This window comes from Petaurus breviceps, unplaced genomic scaffold, assembly GCF_028583685.1.
Source record: "Petaurus breviceps papuanus isolate PSGF00001 unplaced genomic scaffold, PetGlider_PUasm1.0 90644, whole genome shotgun sequence".
Lineage (NCBI taxonomy): Eukaryota > Metazoa > Chordata > Mammalia > Diprotodontia > Petauridae > Petaurus > Petaurus breviceps.
The window spans coordinates 8,186,676-8,207,941 of NW_027187298.1; the positions used below are offsets into that span (position 1 = coordinate 8,186,676).

Here is a 21,266-nt window from a genome sequence, read left to right on the forward strand (position 1 = left end):
CTCTCTCTCTCTCTCTCTCTCTCTCTCTCTCTCTCTCTCTCTCTCTCTCTCTCTCTCTCTCTCTCTCTCTCATTTCTTTGTTTCTCAAGTCTCTATATTTTCATGATATTTAACTTTTTTTTTCATTCTTTCCACTGCTCTGAATCCTTGAATCATTTTTTGGTTAACCTTCTATTTTTCAGTTTTGGTTACTGATTAAAATCAATGAGTATCAAAAACTCCTGGTATATTTTTGTCTTCCAGATTAGGTTCTATTTTTTCTTTTCTATTGCCTTTCATTGGGTGATATGGTGTTTTAAGTTTCCTACTGTTCCACCACTGAGATGTTGATGAAATCCTCCAGAGTTTTTCTGTGGGTTTTCAATAAATTTCTCAAATGACTTCTGCCATGGTGCTACTGATGCCAGTCATTAGGAAGAAGGACAAATTTCTGTTCCAGAAATACTCATAGCTTCCTTATCATAGGATAGCTGCAACATATAAAATTGTGTGAAGATTGTGAAATTTTTTTTTATATTCTGTCAAATGGAGGTAAGGGGGATGCAGTGGCTGAGATAACTGAGAGAATATATGATAGATATAGCAGGTGTTAACTTTTAAAGTTATTCTGTTTGGATATAGTTGACCTATTATTTGGATTTCTGGCATCAAAGTCAAAAGAGTTCAAAATTCCAGTCTAAGTGTGCCCATCTCCTTTTCACAATCATTTGAGGCATTTGCATCATTTTTGCCATCTATTTCATTAGTAGGTAGCACTTCTGTAGTGTGTATTTAGTATAGGCTTTTAATGTCTTCAGGACCTTCACCTTTTCCCTCTTCAGATTATGTGACTCCTCAGTTTCTGCTCTTATTTTATCTAATCTGGATTTCAGAATGAAATTATTTCTTACAATTTTACCCTGTGCTATTTTCTAAAATGCTATTAGGTAATGTGGAGATAAGACATAAGAGATAATCAACAACAACTAGAATATGAAGTCTTGCCTCTAACTACTAAAATCTATTTCCAATTCTTTTATGATGTATCACTGGCACATAATAAAAGTATTTGTGTCTTCATTTCATTTCATGTCACCCACAGTTTACCTACTTTAGTTCAGCACCAACTGTACCAAAATATTTCCAGCAGGTTGGGTATTGGTATTATTGATTTGTTATGATGAAGGCTGACCTGGAACCCTATGGGGCCCTATTTGTTTCTTAGATCCAAGGAACAGTTATATCCAACTGCTTTATTCAGCCGTTTTCCCCACCCCACTCTAGTTCTGCTTGTTTTAATTCTTACACATTCTTTTGAGGTCCAGCTTAAATGTCCAGAGAAGTTGAACTCACTTTAGGAAATCTTTCCTCTTCTTCCCAGTCAGAAGAGATCTTTCCATCCCTTGAGATCCCATGGCATTTAGTACCTCTCTTGTTATGTTTTCAAATTCTGCTTTGTATCAGTTACTTGGGTGCATGACTTTCCTCTCTGATTTTTGTTAGCTCCAAGAAGTCAAGGACCCTGTTTTATTTTTGTTTAACTTTTGACACCTCATTCTAAGTGTTGCATAGTACATACTTGTTGAGCCCATGAACAAGTCTGTACTGCTGTTACTGTTTATGGATTTTGAAAATCTGTATGTGTACTAGGCCAGACACAAAACTTACTTCTTCATGTAGTCCATTTGAAGAAACTGCTTTATAAAACTTAAAGAATTACATAAATGTAGATAATTATTATGAATCATTAATTCAGATTAAATAAAGTGCTCAAATATTTGAAGACCCTGTCAATCTTTCATTCTGCAGGGTAAATATACCCCAGTTACTTCAACTGATGCTCACATAGCAGTTTCCTCACCATATGAATCATGTTCCTATGGATATGCTCCAGTTTATCAAAGTTCTTCATGAAATATAACAGAAATGAACGCAGTATTCCAGATGGGATCTGATCAGGACAAAGGACAATGAAATTAAAAAGTATTTTCTACTGACCACTATGCTTCTATTACAATGTCCTTAGACTTCACTAGCTTTTTTTGGGCTGTCATGTTCTATATTGACTCATTAGGCACAAGAATCATCATCTAGACATGAATTAATAATACTGCACTTGACTTTCTGTGTTTTGTACTCGACAACTGTAGGACTTTAAATTTGTTTAAATTTCATGCTATTAGATTCAGCCTATCCTGTAAGTTTATCAGATTCTTTTTGGAATCCAGCTTTATCAACAAACATATCAGCTATCTTGCCAGTTTTATGCTATCTGAAAATTTGATACATATCCCACCTAAAGCTTCATTGATTTCTTTTATTAGATTTCCCTCCAGGTTGACATCATTCACCATTTAGTTATTCAACCAGTTCCAAATCCATCTAATTGTGCTATATCATCCAGACCATATCTCAACATTTTTCCTCAAGGAATTGTTTTGCCAAATATTTTGCTTAAATCCAGGTACTCTATGTTTATAATATTCCCTGATCTACTGGTCTAGTAGCCTTCATATATGATGACTACTTTTTGAGGAAGACCACTAAGAAGAAATGAGGCTATTTCCAGTCCTATGGTACTTCTCCATATTCTATGATGCTTAAAAGATCATTAACAGCAACTCAGAAATCAATTCAATTAAATTCAGCAAACATTTAAGTGACTACTAACTATGAGAATATTCACAACTACTTCCTATATCCTGGGATGTAATTATCCAAACCTACTAACTTGAATTAATTGAGGGTTATATTCTTTCCTTTCTTTATATATATATATATATATATATATATATATATATATATATACACACATAAATAGATAGATAGATAGATATAGATATATTGATATATATCCTTTCCTTACTTATCTTGGATTTGATTCTTCATTAAATAAGTTTGTTCTGTATTTAATGGGTATTACATTCTAGAATCATATAGGCATTTTGTTTTATTTTGGGGTTAATATGCAATTATTAAAATTAAAAAACCCCTTATGGCTCATCCAATGTATTCTATACCAACATACTAGCCACACAGCTAACATAACCATAAATCAAATAGCAAAGTACTTATCCAGGACAAAAGAGCAAAATAACAGAAAAAATAAAAAAGTGGAATCATTATCAGTTCCATACTGTATATATTGGTTGCCTCCCTGCTGCCTATGGACACATCCATGTCTCCACCATTCTTAAAAAAAATCATCACTTGATCCCTACTAATACCATATATTTCTCCTCCTCTTCTCAGCTAAACTCTTTCAGAAAGCCATCTGTACTTAGGGCCTCCATTTCCTCTCCTTTTACTCTCTTCTGAATCCTCTGCAAACTGGTTTCTAATTTCATCAATGAAATCAAACTGCTTTCTTCAAAGTTACTAATTGATTGAGCTTACCCATGAACAACTACATTTCTCCAACTATTTAGATCTGTCTTTATTTGTATAAAGAGTAATTGTGTTCATATAGTTCTATTGTTTGTCTTGGCAGGTAGCTTCTCAAGTATTTTATATTTTCTATAGTTATTTCAAATGAAATTTCTTTTTCTATCACTTATTACTGGTAATATACAGAAATGTTAATGATTTGCATGAGTTTATTTTATTTCATGTAACTTTATTGAAGTTAATTGCTTCAATTAGTTTTTTGGTTGACTCTGTAGGGTTAAATAAACTATCATACCATCTGGAAAAAAAGATTTTGTTTCTTCTTTGCCTATGCTTATACCCTCAATTTTTTTTTTTTTTGCCTTACTGCTATAGCTAGCAATTGCAGCACCATATTGAATAGTAATGGTGATAATTGACATCCTTGGTTTATCCGTGTTCTTCCTGGAAAGACATCTGGTTTATCCTCATTTTAGATAATGGTGATCTTGGTTTTAGATAAATACTACCTATCATATTAAGGAAAGATCTGTGTAGTCTTATTTTTTCTGGAATTTTTGACAGAAATGGATTTTGTATCTTGTCACAAGTTATTTTTTCCCCATTTATTTAATTACATGATTTTTGTTGTTCCTGTTGTTAATATGGTCAAGTATATTCATAGTTTTCCTAATATTAAACCATCCTCACAATCTTGGTATAAAATCCAGGTAATCAGAGCATCTAATCTTTCTGACATATTGTTGTAGTCTACTTACTAATATTTTATTTTTAAAATTTGCAACAATTTTCACTAAGGATATTGATCTTTAATTTTCTTTTTCTGTTTCTCTCCCTGGTTTAGGTATCAAAATCATATTTGTGGCATAGAAATAATTTGGTAGAACTGATTTTTAGGCAAGAGGTGGTAAACACCTCAACCAGGATGGTTGTTATGTGACTGAAGACAATGGGATAGATTTGAAAGAGGTTTTGGAGAAAGGATCACCATGACTTGTCAAATGATTGGCTATGAGGGGTGAGAAAAAAGGAGAAGCTGAGGATGATAACAAGATTGCAAAACTAGGTGACTAGAAGGATGTAGTACTCTCAAGACATACAGAGCATTTGGGGAGAGGAAAGGTATTCAGGGAGGGGGGGAAATTATGAGTTTTGTTTTGGATATGTTCAATAAGCAGTTGGTGATAGAGATGTCTAGTAGGTAGTTGGTGATGTGATTAAGATTGTGGCTAATTTGAGAAACCAGGGCTGGATATATAGATACATAGATATGGGAATTATATTTACAGAAATTATAACTGAACTCATGGGATCTATTGAAAAAAAAGAGAAAGAGGACCTCTCCCCTGGAATTTTCTTTGCATCTCTTTTGTATGTATCTTCTGGGTTTCTATGAGTTTTTGTTGTTTTTTCCAAATAGAATGTCCTTGAGAACAGGAAAATGGTTTATTGAACTAATGTATGAATGAATGAAATGAATGTATAACGTTTCTGCCCTGTAGTCTAGCTTCACAAGAATGCCGATTTTAGGAAACAGTCCTGTGACCATAGCTGACATTTACATAAAATGTTATAGTTTCACAATGTATTTATGGACATTATACCATCCAATAAATAACTACTTATTATATGCCTAACTGTGCACAAGACACCATGCTAGATGCAGATGAAATGATGATAAAATGAAAGCCATCTCATTTGATCCCTACAACAAGGGTCTTATTCCAGTTTTACATATGAGTAAGATGAAGCTTAGAGAGGTATAGTGCATAGTGGGGATTCAAATTTTGTTCTTCTGGGTCTGAATCCAGTTGCTTATTTCCTTACAGTCTCCTATAAATTCTTGTCATTAGTTTGCCGGGAAGTAGAATTGGCAGACAAATTCGTCACAAAGTTGAAGAAATTAAAAATCCTTAAAGTTAGAATGTATTTTTTTCTTTACCAATCTTGGTTAAATTATTCAAATAGAAAACATGATTGTTTATCCCCCTAAAATTGGGGTTAAAATAACCACAGTAGCAAGAATAGGGCAAAGTTTTCACCTCTGTGTCTATCACCTATTCAAATAAAGCCCAGGTGGGTCAGCTGAAAGTTGTCATCTGTGAAATTAACCACATTTATGGTTAATTTAGCAGATGGCAACAGTGTACCCATCTGTTCAATTAACCACACTTAAAAAAAATAAGAATGGAACTTTGCTTACAATTTGAAAATAAATCTGATTTTCTTTTAATCTCTATAATTCAAGCAAAAGGTGCAGGTGCAGCTAGGTGGCGCAGTGAATAGAACACCAGACCTGGAATCAGGAGGACCTGAGTTCAAATTTGGCCTCAGACACTTAACACTTACTAGCCATGTGATCTTGGGCAAGTCACTTAACCCCAATTGCCCTGCCCTCCCCCCTCCAAAAGAAAAAGGTGCATATCAAGGAATAGATCCCAGAGTCATATTTATATAAAATCATGATTATAATTCTATGTCAGAATCTGTACTTGTCTGCCATATCATATTTTCAATGTAGTCTATGCTCACTACATGGATAATTCATGGATAATTGCAGGGTTCCTGCCCTGAAAAAGCTTCCAAACTAATGAAACCAAGGCCTTATTTCTCAGGTGGTGAGGTGCTATAGCGGGCAGCTAGGTAGTGCAGTGAATAGAGAGCTGCCCTTGGAGTCAGGAAGACCTGAGTTCAAATCCAGCTTTAGACACTGACTGGTCCTGTCACTTTGGGGGGACAAATTGTTTGGTCTCATTTTAATTAACTGTAAAATGGGGTTAACGATAGCCCCTACCTCACAGGGTTGTTGTAAAAATAAAACAAGCTATTTGCCAAGTGCCTTGCAAACCTTAAAGCACTATATAAATGCTAGCTATTACCATGATTGTAATTAAGATCTCTAAGGACCCTTCAAGCACTAATTCTATGCTCCTACGTCATAAATACATTTTCCACACCTATTTGCAGGCGGCTATAACATTCTAGCCCAGGCAGTAGTATGTTGTGGTAGAAAAAGCATTAGGAGTCAGAAAAGTAGGCCCTATGTCCTGATTCTGCAGTTAACTAATTATGTTAACTTTTACCTATCACTTTAACTCAGTAGGCCTTAGTTTATTCATCTGCAAAATGGGGTTAATAGTACATACCCAATACAGCCTCACAGGGTTGTGGCAAAGTTCAGATGAGAGATCATTTGAAACATATAAAATGTTACACAAATGTAAGGCATTCATATTAAAATATGGTGCTTTGCATTCTAACACTCATACAATCTTTCCACTGCCTCTGGAAAAGACAGTAATGAAAATTACTGTATAAAATGGCTATATTAAATTACATCCTAATTGTTATTCTGCATTGCTATGGTGCCTTAACTCCTGGGAGTTAATAGGATCAAGATCACAGAATTCAGAGCTGGGTGAGACCAGAAAGATCATCTAGTCCAACCTTTTAATTTAACAGAGGAGGAAACTGAGACACAAAGCAAAGGGGCTAACTTTTCATTTATAACATATCACAACATACAGGAGCAACAATAACCCACTTGCTGAGCCTTTCTCAGGGTCTAAACTCTTATCTGGGGCTGGCACATATAGCCTGTAAACAGATGGACATCCACTTATAGCTGGATAGCTGGGATACTTACCTTCCATTCTCTACCTATGTATTATTGCTCATATCCCTACAAAAGCTTCCTTGAAATAAAATAAGTCATGACATTAAGAGCCGAATTGAGACACATAATCCACCCCCCCCCTCACCTTACAGGCGAGACTACTGAGGCCTAGAAAAGGAAAGTGACTTATCCAAAGTCCTGTGGTTAGTTAGTGGCAGAAACAGAACCAGAACCCAGATCTTCTGACTCCTGGACCAGCGTTTTTCCCACTACAACAAAATGTTTTACATTCCAATTTCCCCCAGTTTTTGAGAACTGTTTTGAACCTACCATAATAATTCACATTTCTACAACATTTTAAAGGCTTACAAATCCCTTTCCTTAAAATAATCCTGTGAGTCAGACTGTGCATGTATTCTTACTCCCATTTTACAGGTGAGTAAACTGTATTAAATGGTTTGCCTAAGACAGTTACTTCTATAAATATTTGAAGAATTTAAACTCACAAACTACAAGGCTAATGCTCTATCCAATTCACTAAACTCCCTTCTTTAGTCCCTTGATAGAAAAGAGTCATTATATTGAGACACCAGAAATAACAAGGTGGTTCACTCTACCTACCTGGGTGGTGTCATTGTTCAGTCATTTTAGTCATGATCCCATTTGGGATTTTCTTGGCAAAGGTACTGGAGTGATTTGCCATTTCCTTCTCCAGTTCATTTTACAGATGAGGAAACCGACACAAACAGGATTAAGTGACTTGCCTAGGGTCACATAGCTAGTAAGTATCTGAGGTTAGATCTGAACTCAGGTCATCCTCATTTCAGGGCCACCACTCTATGTACCCTCTCACTGCCCACCTCTCTGGATAACATCTGACAAAACCTGACTACCCAATGCTAAAACTACTTTCTACTAAATCTATCATGTGATCTAACTTCCTCTTAAATCAGAGCAGGAATAGACCTCAGAGGCCATCTAGTCCACCCCATATCTGCCCAAGAAATCCCTCTAACAATGTATGACAAGTGGTCATTCAGACTCAGAAATTTACTTTGCTGACACTGGCTATTTGGGCTCCGTATTTTAAGAACACTGGCTCTACAATGAGAGGATCTGGGTTTAAACACAACTTCTGATACTCACCACCCATGTGACCTTGGAAAAGTCCTTTAATCTCCTTAGGCATCAGTTTCTTCACCTGTAAGATGAGGAGATTGGACTGGATGTACTTTAAGGTTCCTTCCAGCTCTAGAATTTATGATCCTATGAATTGAAGTGAATTATAAAAGATATTAAGAAATTACAAAAGAGTGGAGAAGAAAGAAAACACAAAGAGGAAGTATGCTGGAAGGGAGAAATGAATGAGGCCTGGCCTAAAAGGAAACAATAAGGCAGAATTTTAATCAAAATCAAAACTGTGAGCCCAGGACTAACTGTATTGGCCCAGGCTAAAGACATTTATTGTCTCTTTTGTGAAATCACACTTGGCCCTCTTCTTTGCTACCAGGGTAGTGCTATTTGAAGATGCTTCTTGCCTATAATATTATAATTTTTAGTGGGGTTTTTTTTTATGTTTTTGCTCTCTGTGGGGTATATACCAAATCTCTCTCAAATCTCTCACACACACAGTCACAGACACACACACACACACACATAGACACACCACAGACATACACAGACACACAGGCACACAGGCACACACACAGACACATACATGCACAGCTGCCAGGCTTAGCTTTTTAAAGGCTGCCAGGGAGTACAGGCGATCTCCACCTAGCCAATGGCTAAGTTACCTTTCCAATTCAATTGGAGGACTTTCTCCCCCCCCCCCCAATTTGTAAAGGGTTGAAAAGAATATAGATACATCTTTGCACTTCCTTTCCAGTATCAACAACTTACTACCTCTATTATCTCTCCCTTATGTTCTGTGATTACATTGAATAAGCTAGGGGTGGTGGAAATCAAACCTCCCTCTCCTACTACACATGCATTCAAGTAGGCCATCCCCATGCCTTGAATTGGCTTCTCTCTATCTATCTCTGCCAACTGATATCCTTTTCCTTCTTAAAGTCTTAATTCAGGAACCACTTCTTAATATGATCCTTCCAGATCTACAATTGACTCCCTCTTATAACACTGTATCTAGACTATTTCTTTGCTCTTACCACTTTCTACCTCATATCCTTTTTAATTGCATAGTTGTCTTACAACATTGTTGCTCAGTTGTGTCCAACTCTTTGTGACCTCGTGGACCATAACATGCCAGGGCGCTAATCTTCTGATGCCATGAGTTATAATATTGTTCATGGGTTTTTCTTGGCAGACACTGGAGCGATTGGTCATTTCTTTCTCTAGCGGATTGATTACATTTTGTCAGAACTCTTCCACCATGACCTGTCCATCCCAGGTAACCCTGCATGGCATAGTCCATAGTTTCATTGAGTTATGCAAGCCCCTCAGGCAAGACAAAAAACAGCGATACAGCAGGAGTGTTTTATTATATTATTACTATACTGTAAATTTCTAGAATGCAAGAACCACGTCACTTTTTTTTGTTTAATCATTTTGTTTAATATAGCAGTCAGCATAGTGCCCTGCATATGCTTAAGAGATATTTGTTCTATTCAATTGATACAACAGCAAAGTTGTTACACTCCTGCCAGGATATCCCAGAATTACAGAACCAGAACCAGATGGGGACTTCAAAGTTCATCTAGTCCAATCTCCTAATTTAATAGACAGGCACACTAAAGCCAGGAAAAATGAAATGACTTGCCCCAGATTACACAGGGTTAAGCGTCAGAGATAAAAATTGAGCCCGTACTCTCTGACACTAGAAGTAGTGCTCTTTCCACTTTACCATGTTGCCTCCCGCAGTTAATTTTAAAAACCATTTCAATGCTCCCAAGGACCTGTGATCTCATTTGGTATGGGTACTCCCCACGAGAGTACAGATTCTACCCATATAACTAGGCAAATCTTCTGGAGAGGACTTAACACGGTTCTTTCCATAAAATAAGTAAATATATTGTTACCAATAAGAATAAAACCTGTGACTTAGCACATTGAGGAATTTTCTTTAAAAATTTTTTTTTTTTTTACTGTTTTTACTGTTGGATGCTCCTGAAATGTCAAGCCGGAGTGCTGAGGCCTAAAAACTTTACACTTCACACCCGAGGGAACAGCTCTAACTCGGAAATTTGGAGTCTTGTAGTTTACTTCTTCCCCTCATTTATTTCTTCTCCCTGTCTGCAAGATTAAACTTTGGTTAGAAAGGATCAGCAGAAAGTCTGGGGATGCATATTTCACATAAGAAATAATTATGTAGTGAAAAGAATCCTTTTCACTTAGAGAGAGGAGGCCTGAGCTCTAGCCTTGGATCATCTACTAACTATAAAATTATTTATTGTAAATGAAAGATTTGAACTAGATGAATCCATAATGCCCTTTTCCACTTCTGAGTTTCATTTATTCTATTAATATAGGCATTCTTAACCTCTTTTGAGTTATAGAACCTTTGGCTGTCGGGTGAAGTCTATGGACCCCTTTTCAAAATAAAGTTTTTAGATAATTTAAGAAAATGCTAAGTTTCTGTTAGAGGTTAATTTAAAAATATCATTTTCATCCATCCAAGATCCCAGACCCCCCTGAAAACTACCCTTGCCCAAAGGTCCATGGGCAAAGAAAGTACTCAAGATTCTAGAGCTTAATAATTAATATGAAAAATATGAAAAGCTTTAACTTACAAAGTGCTTTCACATACAGTCTGTCACAAAATTGTAAGATCTTAGGAACTGGAAAGGACTTTAGATTTCTCAATCAATCCCCTTCATTTACAAAGAAAATGAGGTCCAGAAGGAACGTGTATTGCCCCAGGTGATACAACTAGCCAGTGGCACAGCTGGCAGTAGAACCCAAGGTTCCCAACTCCCAATTCTCTCCACTGGTTCTTCATAGCAATCCTATACTGTTGACAAGGAAAGTTGTATTGTCCTCATTCTGTGGTCATGGAAACTGAGGTCCAGGGTTTGTTCCCCTCCTGTGGCAGGTTAGGGGTGGAATAGCTGGGGCTAGAATCCTGGTCACTTGACCCTCTGGCCAGAGACTGAGTTGGCATTTTATTCTGTACTCTGATTTTTAAAAAGTAAATATTCAACCTACACTTAGGATGACAGGATTTAGTGTTGGAAGGAACCTTAGAGATGGTCTGGTTATAAGGGGTGGGGAACCTTTGGCCTCAAGGTCATATGCTGCCTTCTAGGTCCTTGGGTGAGGCCTTTGGGCTTAGTCCAAGTTTTACAGAACAAATCTTTTATTTAGTGGATATGTTCTATGAAATTTGGATTCCGTCAAAGTGCCACACTTGAGGACCTAAAAGGCCAAATGTGGCCTCAAAGCTGCAGGTTCCCCACCCCTGTAATAATTTAATTTGTTCCTTTTACAGATAAGGCAACTGAGGCTAGAGAGGAAAAGTGATTTTTGCTAGATCACACAGGTAGCAAAGGGAAGAATGGGATTCCCAGGCAGGTCACTCAGATGTCAAATACAAAGGAGGATGTATGGGCAGGTGTTACAAAACGGTTCAAGAAGTTTGCAGAAGTGGGGGGGGGGGAAGGGAACTATGGATGTGCAGTACTGAATATAACTTAGGACTTAGTTGATATAATGGTTTAGTTTTTTCTCCTCTTGTTATCCGTTGTTGCAAGGGTCATTTCTTTGGAAGGTGAGAGAGAAGGATATACTGGGAAATATCGTTGGGGTAAAAATCCATAAAAATTTAAAACAAATAACTGCACATCTTTCTCAATCACCATTGTATACTATCTTCAGGATCAGTGGCTTGAGAAGTCATATGTGGTGCAATGGAAACAAAATGGATTTAGAGTCAGAGTCCCTGGTGCGTATACACTGGGCTCTGCCACGACTACCTTGGTTACTTTGAACTAGTTCTTTGGCCTATCTGTGCCTCGGTTTCTTTATCTGTAAAATGAAGGCGCAGTTGTGGACGCTCTCTATTGGTAAGCGCCCCTAGTGATCCTCCCCTAGGGATACGAAGGTCCAGGACAGTGACAGACAGACTAGCCCCGGGCTTTGGTCACGCTCCTGACGTGCAGTGGTGGGGCGGGGTTAAAGCTACAGTCCCAGCTCCCGAACTGGGACGTCCGGGCGTCCTAGGTGCAGTGGGTGGCACCGCCTCCCAGGCGGGCTCTAACTTGACCCTGCGTCACGAGGATCCCCTCCAATCCCCCGCCGCGCCCCCACCCTGGGGTCTCCACTTGCTAGTAAGATCCCTTAGCCAATGCAGATCCCTCGGACCCGCCCCTGGCCCCTTTTCCGGGGCTGCCTCGGGAACCCAGGTCGCGCTAACCTCCCGGGGAGGTTCGGGCTTTGACCGCACGCGACAGGCGCGTGGCACGGAGGTTGCGGGAAGCTGAGCAGCGCTTCCCCAACAAAATGGAGGGGGTGACTGCACTGGTTTTTTTGTTTGTTTGTTTTGTTTTTAGAAAAAGGGAAGAAAAATACCCGACACAGGTACAGCCGCAGAGTATGCCAAAAGGCAGAGAAAAGAACCCCCACCCTCCCAACTTGCTATTTGCGTTGAATGGAAGTACCGAAGCCTTGAGTACGAAAACAGCCCTTACAGGCAGGTGAAAAGCTCTGACTTAACTCCTGGTTATTGTGGAGATAAATGTATCAGCGAGTGAGAAGAACGGATCGAAAGCTGTCAGAAAAGGGCTTTGCCACAGCGCCCAGCGCAGGGATGAGGCAGACAAACCTATTCCGAGGACCCAAGAGTTGGTGCTCGTGGGGCTCCGAGCCGCTGAGTTCTTTCAGAGTTGAAGTGAAGTCATTGTATTGGCTAACTTTATCCCAACCGGCAGCACAGAGGTGGTTTCGGCCAAGAAAAAAAATAGTGCACAATGTGTTTCTTGTTAGGAACTCAAAAGGCAGGGACTCAGGTTTTTCTTTCTACGCTACATTATAATGTTAAGATGTAGTTTAATTCTGGACAAAACCGCTCTTTGAGATGGATGTTAATGAATTCCCACAGATGATGTTGGCCAAACAGTGGTCAGCTTGTGATTTGATTTCCAGCGTCAAGATGTGAGGGATCAGGATAGAAAAGCACTTTGAGGGGAAGAGGCCGCCTACAAGCCGGATTGTTACTACAAGCTAATTGTGCTGAGCGCAGCTGCGCAGAGCGGAGCCGAAGTCCTAGAAGGAGGCGCAGACTTCCTGACGCCAGCCTGCGGAGCTCCCACCAACACGCTGGCAGCTCCAGATTGTTTTCCAGACCTTATCTCTAGCTCAAGTTAATTTTCTTTTTAATTTTGTGACCGGAACAAAAGTAACAGGAAAATCCTTTGTGAAAGCAAAACGCTGTTACAGATCGGTGCACTTCACAGCATTTGTAACTAAATATTTGCAGTGCTGGTAGTTAAATCAACCTTTCCAAAAAAACTTCTCAAACTTTGCTTTCTTTGAACGGATCTGAAAGGCGATATCTCTAAAGGGGATCAGACAGTTGAAAGCAATTGATTTAGCAAGACATTTTACCTGGTCCATTTAAAAATCTCGGAGCAAATAAGACAGCATTGGAATTCTTGAAGGAATTATTGAAAATTGTGGTGGGGTTGGAAAGTAATAATCCATTTTAGAAGCCGAACGGTTTTGTCAATGTAATTTATTACTGACTTGTTAAGAGTAATACTAGAAGTCATATGCTGTTAAGTTTTCAAAAATACCTAAAAGGTAAATAACATGTTTTTTGAGGACTCCTCCATTTGAAAATATTTTAAAATAAAAGCGTCTCTCCCTCAAATTTTCTTAAGAGTCCTGTTGTGTCCATTTCTCCATTGTTCCCCTACCTTGCACTATGCACATCTGTGTGGTTACCACCCTCGGTAGACCTTAAGCTCCCTGAGGGTAAGGGCTGTTAGTTTTCATCTCTGCAAGCCCAACGAATTGCACAGTGCTTTGCACACAGAAAATGCGTAATAACTTGAATTGAATCTTGTTTCAGAATAACGACTTCCTTTGCCAAAGTACTAAATAAACAAGTGAAAAACCTGGACTCGTAATCCACATGCTGTTTCCTAGAAAACCACAACAAACCCTTTAACTAGATAACATAATCGGGAATATTTTCCATTCCCTATCCCCACTCTTTTTTTCTAAAGCTCAGCCGACGACATACATATTAAATCAGTTGGGGAAAGATGATAAATAATTATTAGCATTTTCAGACTGCAGTTTGTAGATCATGGAGGACTCCGGTTGCCATAAACTGTATGGGAATGTTTGCATCTGGTTCTTAATGGGGAACTTTCCTTCAAGATAAACCAAAGACAGAGGAAGTCTCAACAAGCTGTCTTTAAGTTTCTGTACTCTGTCTTTTTTGGTTTAAAATGCAGTCTTCGTTCTGGACTAAATCTGGAAGTTCACTTTGTAGTGGTAATGAGGGGTGTAAACTGGCTTGTTCCCACTTCTGGGGAAGGGCCCTACAGTCGCTGGAGGGGTAAAGGAAAAGCCGCAGGGTGGGTTTGGGGGTGGGGGGCAGAAGCTGTGTTCATCCTCCCTTAGGGGTTCCTATGGAAAAATACAATGGCATTTTGTAAAATCTGCGGCTCCTAAAGGAAAGATCTGAGAAGGAAAGAAAACCCTTTAAGGATATCTTTAGGAGCCTTGAGATCAGTCATCCCTAGTGGATGTAAAGAAAGGGAGAAAAATATCACTATTTGCTAGAAAAAGTAACCTTCCTAACTCCTTCTAGCCTTCCATTCCAGCACAGGCTAGTTTGGAAAAAAAAAAAGTCAAAATATTTTATTTTGGCAAAACCTGAATTACATTATGTTTTTACCATTTTTCCCTCGCAAAACTCTTTGCAAAGGAAGATTTCTCTCTTCTCGCTTTTTCTTTCCCTCCCACAAATAACTAGTAACTTTAGACATGCAACTGGCTGCAGGTGCTTGCTGGCCCTGGAGCAGCCAAGGGCCGAGGTGAGGCATGAAACTGCCCCTGTCTCAGAGGCATTGATCAGCTGGGAGAGCCCGCTGACTGACAGCCCCGGTTGCCGTGGCAGCCGCCTGAGCGGCGCCGCGAGGACAAGGCTGGAGGGCGGCGGTGAATGGGCGGCGTCACGCGCCTGGCGCCAGAGAGTCTGCTCCGGGGCTCGCGGCTCCGGCTCTGCAGCGGCCTGGGTTGCTCGCTGCTGTTGCTGCTGCTGCCAATTCATCACCTGTCAGGGATCACTCAGGGGGTCACAGGCGAAATGGACACAGCTGTGAGAACAAAACCAGGGGGAAGAAAGGAGAGAAATCCCAATTGCGCCAGATGTGCAAAAAGGACCTTGAGAATTTCAGCCCCCCCCCCTTTCTTCCTCCCCCCATCGCCCTTCGCCTCCCCCCCCCCCCCCCCCTCCAATCACATTGCATCACACAGCAATTGCAAGGCCGCCTCCTTCCCCCAGCCCCTTGCAATGCATGAGCTGTGGCTGCCTGTGCACCCAACAGAGAGCTGCTTCTGATTACAGCAGAAATGGCCTGGACACAGATGTTAAAAGCAACTATAGTATTTGGAATAAAGATACAGGACAAATGAGCAAGTTTTAAAATATAAAGGGGACTTCCAGAACTCATGGGGTTGAGGGTGTATACTATGTAATTAAGGAGGGAAAGGGAAGAAACACCTACCACCCCACAGGAAACCCTTCACACCTTTTTGCCACATACAAGTTTAGTCATTTCAAGACCCTCTCTTCCAGCTGGGATCATTTGAACTTTGGAGTCTTCAAATGCAAACACATATGCCTAAATGGATGGATTTTTATTCATTGTAACCTACACAGAAAATAATGCTGTAGCAACACTTTTCTAACACATAATTGAAAAGATCGGCTAACATTAGTACCTCTGGGAGATAAACCTGTAACTAAATTACTCGGTGATTATTTTTATCACTTACTTTTACAACTTTGTTACACCTATCTTAAATATAAAATTAGGTTGTTGATCAGTTGATGAGTCTGTAGAATCAGACTGAAAACTTTTTAAAACTTTAAACATATATGAGTTTTCCTATGAGTTCAAAATGATCATCTGGGGAGTATACTGTTTTAATAAACTTTTCAAGTAACAAGAACAACAAAAAACAATTCCACAGTTAAATAGCAGAACCACTGTTACAATAATGAGGCTATGATGGAGACAGTCCTTGTAAAAGAACTAAGAATGTCAAGTACACATCGTTTCAATGTCCAAAAATAAGAAAAAATAATTGCAGAAATCTAAATTATGTTGACATCAAAAGTATAACACCACTCACTAAAAAAAAATGCCAATACAAAAAAAATCTTTTCACTTGTGGCAGTCATGGGACAATAAATAATACCTTCATTAAATCATTACATTAGAGGTAAAATGTGATAAATCACTTCCTGATTTAATATCAAGCAAAATGTTGTTACTTAGATGCTGAAATGACTAAAGATTCAGGAGGAATTAGTCTCTTTCATTTCAGTAAGTTTGCTTATTTGCAATTCTTGCCTTAGGAGCTATCAACTACAAGCCCCCCTCACTCCCCAAAGAAAAACAACAACACAATAACAACTTGAAATGACTTGAATTATTCCAGGTAGAATTCACTCCCAGATTAAAAACTCAAGGGACCAATGAGTCACATAGTTCAAGTACCATATAGTAAGCAAAACTGAGCATTCTGAGATCTTCCTGCACCAGCTGAGGAAGTCAACATCAAGGGGTAGAGGGGAATGAAGAGAACTGGGAAGAATGTATCCATAGGTTACAATATAGCATACAACTACTAGTTATTCCTCTTCATCTTCCTCAAGGTAGTGTGGTGAAGATTTGTAATAGACCAAATATGATAAGCTTTAGACCTTAATTTCTTAAATTGCATTTCTCAGAGGTCTATTGATCTTCTCTAACTCTTTATCAAACCCAAAAGAGATAAATTATATCGCAAAACACAAAAAAATCAGATGCTCTTTTCATAGGAGGGAGTATTATAAAGTAACTGAAAATATAGTAAGAGCCTGCGTCTTTTTTGGTCTGTAAGTACAGACAATTTCTCAATTAGGGCTTATTGAAGTAAAACGATAGCTAGAGTCAGCGAAGTGTCTAAAAAATTCAGAAGAAATCGCAAACAAGCTGTCTTTTAAAAAGAAATTTAAATACTTTTGGAAGATATTTCTCCTTGGTTATAGAAATAGCTACCTGTCACAATGCTTATGAAGTACAAGAGCAAGGAGAAGTGTCACCACAAACAATTATTGGTGCATAATTAATTACAGTAGTATGCCACTTACCCTGGAGGGAGCAGACCAGCGGGCTTTCAAGGGCAATGTATGTAAATGTAGCTTCAATATGCAAATTTACTTAATGATTTCCGATTAACGTGATCATTTAAAATAGTCCAGCCCCATTCACCAAAGGGAAAACAATGTCTTGTGGAAAGCTCTAGTTTTCAGAGCTTTCTGGCTAAGAATGGAGCGCAAGTTTCAGATTATGTATTTATTTCACCACTTCTACAATTATACCTTCTACCTCGCTCCAGCTTACGGTGTTCCAAACTAAACGAGAATCAATGCGTGCCTACCAACTTTGTTTTAAAATGTCCTTTAAAGAGCACCACTCGTAATCTACCTTTAAAAGCATCACTTTTCAGGGAGAGTGTTATTTGCTCTCACTGCTGAAATACTTTTCCTTTTTCTCAATGGTTTTCCATTTGTTACATTCTACTTTGAATTCCACTTCCCTATGCTAAACTTTCAGTCATTAAACTTTAAGGTAGTTAAAAGCTTCAAAAGGTATATATGGAAAGGCCATTATTACATACCCCGTATTCCTAAATTCACCAGGGCGTGTGTGCTCTAACTACTTAATCACTGGAATTAAAATTCAAGAAAGCACATTTAAAATTTTCTAAATCCGTCTACGCTTAATCTCCTTCCCCACAGTCTTCCTCCTTTTCCAGGGCTCTGTGGCAACCGTACAGTATTTACCACTCCAGCTGGGCTCCCTTGGCCACGCCCCCCACTTCGTGAAGATTGGCTCAGAACGCGGAAGGACTGAACGTTCTTTGAGCTTTCACTCCCACCAATGGCAGCGTCCTTCTAGCCTGATGGACAAGTCAAGTTCCACCAATAACAGCCAAGAGAAATTGGATTTGGTAGTCCTAGTGTGTTAGAATAAAAGCAGCCTCGACAGCCTACAGCTTCATTCTGAGCCCAGAGAGCTGTTCGGAGTAGAGCTACAGAGAGAGGATAGGCTGCTTCAGTCAGGCAGAGCGCTCGAAGCAACCACTCTCTCTCTTTCTGTGCTGTGCGTCCAACATGAAAGCCTTCAGTCCTGTGAGATCTGTTAGGAAAAACAGCCTCTCTGACCACAACCTGGGTATATCCCGTAGCAAAACCCCGGTGGATGATCCTATGAGTTTGCTCTATAATATGAACGACTGCTACTCCAAACTGAAGGAGCTGGTGCCCAGCATCCCCCAGAACAAGAAAGTGAGCAAGATGGAAATCCTGCAGCATGTTATTGACTACATCTTGGACCTGCAAATAGCTCTAGACTCGCATCCCAGCATTGTCAGCCTTCATCACCAGAGGTCGGGACAAAATCCATCTTCTAGGACACCTCTGACCACTTTAAACACAGACATCAGCATCCTTTCCTTACAGGTAAATGTCTGCCTATGGTTCTCTCCCACCACCCCCTCCCCACCCCTCTTTGGCCAGTTCATACGTAGATAATTACTGGTGCTGGCTGTCACTAACAACCCCAGTGTTGGGACAATTAGGAGGTTAGTGTTAAGTATTTTTGTTGTTGTTAATTAAAAATAACTTAAAATAGACTGAGTTGGTACTGAAATTGCTAATTAGTTCTTGAGATATTACACCTTATGTTTGTAAATCCGAATTGTCAGATTTGTGAAATGGTAACTGGAAGTTGTATAAGACTACTTTACAAGGTTTTCACGTTTTAGATGCTAACATTGTGCTTCCATTCTTTCCTCCCCCCTTTTCCCCCCGCTTACAGGCTTCTGAATTCCCCTCAGAGCTAATGTCAAATGAGAGCAAAGCACTCTGTGGCTAAATACATGGTGAGTGTTTGTAGCTTCTGTGTTGAATGGCGAAGTGTTGTTCCTAGTGTCTTTTTCCCCATTTGATTCTGAAGGTCCTGTTGTGAAAGTGTTCCTGAAATTTTACTTTAAAAATGAACCCTGTTGACAGTAGATGTTCATTTAATCTCAACAAAATGGGCTTCTAACACCTTGGAAATGCCTGTTTCATCGCTGACCAAACAGAAAATTTCCTTTTGAAAATCACGTCTGTAACTTACTGTGATAGTGATTCAAATGAAATGTGTGTTGGCCTGTGGAGGGAATTTGTGTCCAGGCTGTTCTCTACTGTTAACTCTGATTATATTAAGTGTTAACCTTCCTGGAAATTAATCTCATTATCAGAAATTCCACGGTGGACTCTTCTTTCCTAAAACTAACCCTTCTGGGAGTTATGGGTAATGGAGGATTACTGTCCTGTCCCTGAAATCTGGTGATCTGGGATTGTCTTCTCTATCAGTTAAATAAGTGGCTGTTTTTAATCAAATAATTGCTACAAGAGGCAGACTGGCGCCTCTGAGCTCTGCTTGGAGATCCAAATAAGAGATTGGATTGTGAAGTTTTTCCTCCTGAATGTCTGCTATTTTAATGTTTAATTTGCGCTTTTGAGGCAGTGTGTGTGTTGCATCTGGACGCCAGGGTTTGCCCAATCTTTGAGTGTTTGGTTAAATGTTCAAACTGTGGCTTCCTCCCTGGCGCCAGTCTGTCCGGATCTCTGCCCTTATGTTACATTCTCCTAAACATGCCTCTCTCCTCTCTCAATCTTTTGCAGGTGTTCACGACTCTTTTTTTTGCACAACAACAACAAAAAATCTACAGGATCTTTTCAGGCGCTGAACTTTATTTTTCAACCATGTAATGAGGGAGGTCAACATCAAGTTAAATGGACCTTTAAAAAAAGAAAGAAAAATTGAGCATGAATACCCCCCCTACCCCCCACCCCAGCGTGTTCTATGACCTGGACTGATTTTAGTTATTTATGAAGAGACTTTTAAATGCCCTTTCTGCAGTTGGAAGGTTTTCTTTATATACTATTCCCACCATGGGGAGCGAAACGTTAAAACTCACAAGGAATTGCCCATTTTAAGCAGACTTTGCCTTTTTTCAAAGGTGGAGCGTGAGTACTTAGAAGGATCCAGTGTTCAGTTACTTAAATGAAGTCTTTTGGTCAGAAATTATCTTTTTTGACAAAGCCTACTGAATGCTGTGTATATATTTATATATAAATATATATATATATATATTGAGTGAAACCTTGTGAACTCTTTAATTAGAGTTTTCTTGTATAGTGGCAGAGATGTACATTTCTGCAAAAAGTGTAATGATGTACTTAATCATGCTAAACTTTTTATAAAAGTTTAGTTGTAAACTTAACCCTTTTATACAAAATAAATCAAGTGTGTTTATTGAATGGTGATTGCCTGCTTTATTTCGGAGGACCAGTGCTTTGATTTTTATTATGTTATGTCATAATTGAATCCAAATAAATACAAGTTCAAATTTATGTAGAATGTATATGATTAATAAAACATGCTTGAAGTGAATACCCAATATCTGCATGATTTTTGAATCTCTTTCCACTCTTTTAACCCTATCTTTCCCTCTCCTTCCACCTTGCCTCTTAATAAAGTTTAGAAATATGATCCTGAGTAAACCTTATCATATGTGAGGCACACACTCCTAAATCAGTGTGGAGCAAAAGGTTGGTTAACTGTAAAGTCTACAGAAACTCAGAGTTTCCCCCTGATCCTTACCGGTTATTAGTATTTTAAGTTCTGAGTGGCAGTGGCGTTTCCATTTAATCTAAAGTTAAGTTTTAAATCCACAGCTCTTGTAATTAACTTATTTAAAGATTTAAAACTTATTTCATTTTTCAATTAGAATAAAATTGGCTACAGTATAGAAAGGGGTGGGACAGAAGCTACCTTTCTGGGTGGGAATTTACGAGAATCTATGTGAACAGCTTTTTGATTAAAAAAAATAGTTGTAGAACCTCTGACATAACTAAGAACTGGAAGAACTCTGCTATGTAACTGATTAAATTTTGGCTGCTCTTTGACTTGCTTCTCCATCAGAATTGAATTAGTCTGTAATAAGACACTTAAGAAAAAGAGCTATGACAACAGGCTTTAGTATGCTT

At 38.9% G+C, this 21,266-nt stretch overlaps 1 protein-coding gene and 1 long non-coding RNA gene across 5 annotated transcripts in view; one reads left to right on the top strand and one right to left on the bottom strand.

The window, feature by feature from the left end:
- The window catches only part of LOC138143538 (uncharacterized), a 78,866-nt gene extending 60,844 nt beyond the window's left edge, over window positions 1-18,022 (bottom strand). For 3 of the 4 annotated variants that reach the window (XR_011163719.1, XR_011163717.1, XR_011163718.1), the window contains exons 1-3: window positions 17,313-18,022; window positions 10,088-10,234; window positions 8,129-8,248 (exon numbers count right to left, since the gene is read on the bottom strand). This is a non-coding gene — a long non-coding RNA (uncharacterized lncRNA). The remainder of the gene's footprint in view (window positions 1-8,128; window positions 8,249-10,087; window positions 10,235-17,312) is intronic. The other variant, XR_011163720.1, reaches the window with a different exon arrangement.
- A 165-nt stretch (window positions 18,023-18,187) lies between these two features.
- On the top strand, window positions 18,188-20,677 carry ID2 (inhibitor of DNA binding 2). The gene is made up of 3 exons (XM_069064792.1): window positions 18,188-18,686; window positions 19,045-19,108; window positions 19,899-20,677. Exons 1-2 carry the CDS (start codon window positions 18,339-18,341, stop codon window positions 19,099-19,101), a joined length of 405 nt encoding a protein of 134 aa, XP_068920893.1. The 5' UTR covers window positions 18,188-18,338; the 3' UTR covers window positions 19,102-19,108; window positions 19,899-20,677.
- Window positions 20,678-21,266: the final 589 nt, after the last annotated feature.

Bases quoted from the DNA above. Each gene is read 5' to 3' on its own strand.
- ID2 (XM_069064792.1), top strand. From the start codon at position 18,339: ATGAAAGCCTTCAGTCCTGTGAGATCTGTTAGGAAAAACAGCCTCTCT. The intron at 18,687-19,044 runs GTAAATGTCTGC...CCCCGCTTACAG, and splicing joins TCAGCATCCTTTCCTTACAG to GCTTCTGAATTCCCCTCAGA.